General features: G+C 35.9%; 1 protein-coding gene across 1 annotated transcript; it reads left to right on the forward strand.

Annotated features, from left to right (window-relative positions):
• The first annotated feature begins 1,111 nt into the window (after positions 1-1,111).
• Positions 1,112-6,677, forward strand: LOC109337769 (probable alpha,alpha-trehalose-phosphate synthase [UDP-forming] 9). The gene is made up of 4 exons (XM_019574813.1): positions 1,112-1,165; positions 3,318-5,402; positions 5,668-5,941; positions 6,019-6,677. Exons 2-4 carry the CDS (start codon positions 3,424-3,426, stop codon positions 6,319-6,321), a joined length of 2,556 nt encoding a protein of 851 aa, XP_019430358.1. The 5' UTR covers positions 1,112-1,165; positions 3,318-3,423; the 3' UTR covers positions 6,322-6,677.
• The last annotated feature ends 281 nt before the right edge of the window (positions 6,678-6,958 follow it).

Genomic DNA, 6,958 nt, shown 5'->3' on the forward strand with positions numbered 1-6,958 from the left:
GATGGTGGTAGTAATAGAAAAGGGGATGCATCTTCTTCCAACATATCATCTAATGTTTAAAATTTAGAAGTTAGATGTTTTATTATGAGCTAAAAGTTTAAGAAAATGCTAGTTTGTTATTTAGGATTTACAAGTTTTAAAATAAGACGTTATGTTATTATGAGATTGTGGACTTTTTTTTTGAACATTTATGAGGCTTGATAATTATTTATTTTTAAAATTGTGACTTAGTTGATTATAAATGTGTGTATTGAATGAAAAATGGGTCAGCCCGCCGGCCTGTCAGCTCTGCCAAATATGGGTTGAGCTAGCATTTTAAGCCCTTTTAGCAATAAGGGTCAGGTCAACCCATATTTTGGCGGGTGGGGCTAGCTTGTATTACCGTCCCTAATGGAAACAATATTTGTTGGGAAAGACAATCACACTTCCCGAAAGAATTAGTTTGGTGTTATATAGCATGAGATACCTTGATAGTATCAAAGAAATTAAAATTGAGGGAAAAATAGAGAGATTGTTTCCCTGTATGAACACTTCTGAATCGAACTTCTTTATTTACTCACTCCTACAATAATTCCGCTACATTAAATATATCACATTAATTGACTCATATCAGCGGGGTCCAATCTAAGAATCAATTATCCAAACATTATATCCAAATATCTGTTTTTCTTCTATGTTTGACTTTCTCCATATCAATGTGTTCCGTATCCTTTTGTTGAACAAAACACTTTTCTACTAACAAAAACAAAACACCAAACACATCCTCTGAAACCAATTTCCAACATATAATGTTTCCCTTATTAATTATTGATCAATAACTATAATAATTATCAAAATATTATTCTTCCTTATTTCTCCCACAATTTCACCAGCTTCATATCTAACACATATTTGATATATTTATCCAAAAACATAAACTTTACTCACAATTCTTACATTCTAAATTAGCCAAAACAATGAAGGTACGATCACTACAATGACTACTTCAATTTTCATTGACTAGCTCTGCTTTCGTATTGAATTAACTTCTCCAATTTTCATTTATGTTGATTCCTCAATGATCATAATGACATGAACTTTTAATTTATGTTGTTTATCTTTCTTCCCAAGCAGGTTGATCAGTTTATGTACAATCGCTGTTTGGATCAGTTTGATGCTTTTTAAGGTAAATGTTTGTTCATTCCCTGTGTTTCATGCTATTTGGGTTTTGCATGTTCGGTTACTGAAAATGTCTTTGCCAAGATAGAAAAGAAGACATGGAAACCCAATTGTTGATGAACGTAAGAGGAATGTTACAAAAAAAAATTCATTTTTTCTTCCAAGACACTCATTTTAGAGATCATGTTGGGACCCACTAAATAACATAGGTTTGGTTTCAGTTTGATGGGACTTATCTAAGGAAGCATGGACATGACATATAACATGGACAGAAATACGGTAAATCGAATATAAAATTTGGTTAGGAGTGTCCAAAAGTGTCTAATACAGCGAACATGATACGAACACAATGATTATTGTGAAGTGTCGGTACTTCCTTGGACTAATCTCTTTTAATAATGTACATGTTGCTGAAGTTGGTAGGATAGACACTTGACATCCTAAGGCTTTGCGGGAGACAATGTATGTGTGTAAATGGGAGCCTTGATAGATTTATAACTAAACATAAAATTGGAAATGCAACATGTTAATTAAATCTTTTATGCAGTAAAGAGTAACCTACACTTGTCGGTTTGAGTAGCAAGGAGTTCGGTTTCTCTTAATTAAGATCTTGGGTTTGAGTTTTGTGAATGAAAGATACATGCACAACAAGAGCTTTGCACCCTGAAATAAGTCTTCCTAGCGCAACTTAGAGTAGTTAGAGTTCAATGTGACATACGGATACTGATGGTCTTGGACAAAAAGAAAACGTATTGAAAGAAACATCCTTAATATTTTTGTTTAGCTGCAATTAACGAGTAGAATGTTTGCGCTGACAATTTCCATATTTGGTTTATAGGGAAAAAATATTTGTTCTATTAACTTTATTGTTAATTAGTTGTCCTTTGTCCATTGCATCAACTGAAATAACTTTCCTGGTTTTTAAATGCTATTCATTCATTGATTAAAACCGTTGGTATAGTTTTACTTTCTGTTCCGGGTTTTTTGGCTGGGATTCGCTGTATTTTATTTCATATTTTGTACTAGGCGCGTGCACCAGCATGGAACTCTATGAGTAAATCAATTCAATTAATGTATTAAGTTGCAAAACTAAAAATGTAATTAAAGTATCTTGCTGAATTTTTTAAGCGAAAAGTATTGGGATGTGAGTTATTCTGTTGTAAATGGAAGGTCTTTTGTACATGGTAGGACCCCTAAGACGCGTTTTGGCTAGCTGTACTTTAGTGTAACGCCTTCGCATTCACAGGGTTCATATGACAGGGAGTGAGGAATTGTGTGAAAGGCTTGTATTTTAAGGAGGGATCCTGACTTTATGTCCAAGCTAGTTATACTTGTGAGTTTTTCTATATTCGCTTTTATCGTGACTAGCTTTTTATTATAACTTCATAACTACGCTTCTGATCAAATATAACCATGCTTGTATAGACTGGGATGGTTGGACGGTCAATTATAAAGAGATATTCATGAGGTTAGCTGCATGAGTTTGAGTTAAATTCAGGCAAATGCTTGACGTGTAGGTCTTCTTATATGTGTTTTGATCTTTAGCATCTTTTTGTTTTAGTTTTCATTATGTGTTTCTGATTTAATTTGCTTGTAATTTTATAGAATGTGGTCATTTGAACGTACTGACTACAATTTTCTACTTTATCTAATAAGAGAATCCAGTGTTTTATTTTGATTATTGTGGCTTTAGAAGAAAAATGATTGTTGGAAAGATCATATTCATGATGTTTAGTGATGATAATTTTTTGAGTCTTGTTTTCATATTTTATATCTTCAACTTGAGTAGTTTGTTTTCGTATTCTTACGGTTTGTTTTCTTTATTAACTGGTATAAATTTCTGTAACTGTATATCTGTGCTTCTAGCATGCTGCATTATATATGATCAGAGTAGTTATGTACAGTTGTGGTATTTTTGTGCAATTATTTGTTCACATGTATATGGTAAATTATCCATGTAGCATCCAAAAATAAGCCACTTGTTGGAGTTAATTTTCAGTAAGCAATGGCAAAGTTAATTAAGGTATTTATGGAAAAATACTTAGCTCATTTTATGAATAGCATTAATTTGTTTTTGGACATGATTGAGTTATGTTATGCGCTTGTGTCCTATATTGCTACATTGTATAATTATAAATACTTCTCTTCTCTCTTCACAGGTTCTTGTTTTTCTGAGCATTATATATTGAAGATCTTCTTCGTTGCGGATACTGGTTCCTGCCTAGTACTATACTTCAATCTCCAAACTTCAAAATTAGAGTAAAGATGGTGACAAGATCCGGTAGTGACTTGTTGGACTTGGTGACAGCAGATATTTTTAATATCCCTCAAACTCTCAGACCTCTTTCGCGAGTTATGACTGATCCAGAAATTATATCTGATGTAAATGGCGGCAAACAAAGTAATGAAAATGATTCAGAATACCACCCCAAGATGATCATTGTATCAATCTTTCTTCCCATCAATGCGAGAAAGGATAACTTATCTGGCAAATGGTGTTTCGCCTATGATGAAGATTCAATATTTTGGCAGTTAAAGCACGGTATCTGTTCTTATACTCGAGTTGTGTATGTGGGATCTTTGAAGGTAGACATCGATGTTAGTGAACAAGAGGAAGTTGCTGCTCAGTTGCTGGAGGACTTCAATTGCGTACCTACCTTTATTCCTCCAGACCTCATGGAAAAGTTTTACGATGGATTCTGCAAACAACAGTTGTGGCCACTATTCCATTACATGATGCCCATGTATCCACGCAACTGCAATATCTTTGATAGGTCTCTTTGGTTGGCTTATGTTTCTGCAAACAAGATATTTGCAGATAAAGTCCTTGAGGTTGTTAATCAAGAAGAAGACTATGTTTGGATCCATGATTATCAGCTTATGGTTCTTCCAACATTTCTGCGAAAGAGATTCATTCGAGTCAAGCTGGGTTTTTTCCTTCATATTCCATTCCCTTCATCAGAAATTTATCGAACTCTGCCGGTCAGAATTGAAATTTTGAAAGCACTGCTTAATGTGGATTTAATCGGTTTCCACACATTTGACTATGCTCGCCATTTTTTGTCCTGCTGCAGTCGAATTCTTGGTTTGCAATATGAGTCTAGAAGGGGATACCTTGGGCTTGAATACTTTGGGCGTACAATATTCATTAAAATATTGCCTGCAGGGATTCATATGGGTCGTATTCAATCTGCCTTAAATCACCCTTCTTTTTCTATCAAAGCCAGAGAAATATGCCAACAATTGAAGGGAAAAAGAGTTGTCGTTGGGGTTGATGATATGGACATATTCAAAGGCATCAGCTTAAAATTCTTGGCCATTGAACAACTCCTGCAGCAATATCCAGAGCTACAAGGTGAATTAGTATTGATCCAAATTTTAAATCCTCCAATCGGTACGGGCAATGACGTTGAAGAAGCAATGCAGGAGGCTCACATTACTGCTAGAAGGATAAATGGAAGGTTTGGTATCCCAGGTTCTTATGAACCTATCATCATCATTGAGCGCTATGTTCCTTTCGATGAGAAGACAGTTTATTATGCTTTGGCAGAATGTTGCGTTGTGAATGCGGTGCGTGATGGTATGAATTTGGTTCCTTACAAGTACATTGTTTGTAGGCAGGGGAGTCCTAAATTGGATGAAGTCTTAAAAATTGATTCTGATTCCCCTCGTAGAAGTTCCCTTGTTGTTTCAGAGTTTATAGGTTGCTCGCCATCTCTTAGTGGAGCAATCAGAATAAACCCATGGGATATTAATGCCATAGCTGATGCATTAAATTTGGCCATAACAATGGATGATGGAGAGAAACAATTGCGGCATGAGAAGCACTATCGATATGTTAGTTCTCATGATGTGGCTTACTGGGCCCGAAGTTTTGAGCAAGATCTAGTGTTCTCTTGCAAGGATCACTATCATAAACGTTGCTGGGGTCTTGGCTTTGGCCTGAACTTCAGAGTCTTGGCACTTTCTGCTAGCTTCAGGAAGCTTTCCATAGACCACATTGTCTCTGCATATAAAAGGACAAATCGCAGGGCAATCTTTTTGGATTATGATGGTACACTTGTACCTCAATCTTCCATCGTTAAAGCCCCTAGTCCTTCTCTAATATCTATGCTAAACAAGCTCTGCAGTGATCCTAGCAACACTGTGTTTATTGTAAGTGGCAGAGGGAAAATCTCATTGAGCGAATGGTTTGATCAGTGTAAGAAACTTGGTATAGCAGCTGAGCATGGGTATTTTATAAGGTGAGTTTTCTATAGTTGATCTGACTTGATCATATGCAATTAAACTGCGAATCCTAATGACATCCCTTGAAAACAAAAACGAAGTAAAATGAACTGATGGTGGTTTTTGGCCAGGGTTTATGACATTTACTTATTATTTTTGTACATTGAAAATGAAATTCACATTTTTTGTTACATTATGTTATTCGAGTGTTTGCTTAATATGACGATGTCATGTTACTCAAAATTTCTCAAAACTGGTGATATTGTTTGGTCTTTGCCATAGGTGGGGTAAGCAATCGAGCTGGAAAATGAGCCATGTAGGTACAGATTTTGCATGGAAAAGGATTGCTGAACCTGTTTTCAGATCATATACTGAGGCCACCGATGGCTCCTATATAGAAGCGAAAGAGAGTGCCTTGGTATGGCATCATCACCGCGCTGATCCCGAGTTTGGATCTTGGCAGTCCATAGAGCTGTTGGAGCACCTCGAAAGCGTGCTTGCAAATGAGCCTGTTGTTGTTAAGAAAGGAAAGAAGATTGTTGAAGTCAAGCCGCAGGTATATATCTATCACTCATTTCTCAACATTTTCATGTATTATTTTCCTTAAATGCTAAACTTGGCTAATCATTGCAGTGGGTTACTAAAGGGTCAGTCACACAGGAAGTTCTGTCTGCTCTAACCAGGGCTGGGAAATCTCCAGATTTTGTATTGTGTATCGGGGATGATCGATCCGACGAGGATATGTTTGAGAGCATACTAAACAAAGCATATGGTGCAACTTCCTCTACCTCCCCTGAAATGTTTGCATGTACCGTTGGGCAAAAACCTAGCAAGGCAAGGTACTACGTAGATGATACGGTGGAGGTGATCACGATACTTCAAGATCTTGCTGCTATTTCAGCTATTATGATAAGATCTGCCGCAGCGGCTGTTTAAAACCCGCAATTCTCTTCGGAGAATATAGTTTGAAATGCCTTAACTGTCTAGGCACCAGCATAGCCATGCTTTAAGGAAATGTTTTCAATTCGACTTTATAGTTTTGATTATATAGATTATTGCAACTTCAGATTATAGAAAGTTGGCATAGGGAATATCAGTGATTGGTAAGTGGTGACTTATAGATTTTTCTGGTGGATTTAAGCAGTACCTTTGAAACAAGGGTGCTGAATATATTCATAGATATAGAGTCTAGGCATTCTAGTAATTATAATAAGTTATATATTTGAACTAGTCCCTTGTGTACATGAATGCTATGCAAAATGTCCAATAATAAAACCATTTAGCCCATTCTCCGTGTTAACTATTTTTTACTCCACAGAAACCAACACCCGTTGGTATATATGATATTGATTGACATGTTTTTGTGATTTACGATTGTTCCATCCCAGTCCAAAAGCCACATCATAGCTGGACTAAGCTGCCAGGTATCGGCTGAGTATCAGATAAGACGAGTTCATTCTAAACACCTTTGGATCTAGAATATGATAGGAAAATTGTGGATACATGCATGATTTTTGCAAAAATTAAAATATGTGGATTTTAATAATGATGGATAATATTTGGTTTATAATGC

The sequence above is a fragment of the Lupinus angustifolius genome, unplaced genomic scaffold (genome assembly GCF_001865875.1).
Source record: "Lupinus angustifolius cultivar Tanjil unplaced genomic scaffold, LupAngTanjil_v1.0 Scaffold_10_108, whole genome shotgun sequence".
Classification (NCBI taxonomy): Eukaryota; Viridiplantae; Streptophyta; class Magnoliopsida; order Fabales; family Fabaceae; genus Lupinus; species Lupinus angustifolius.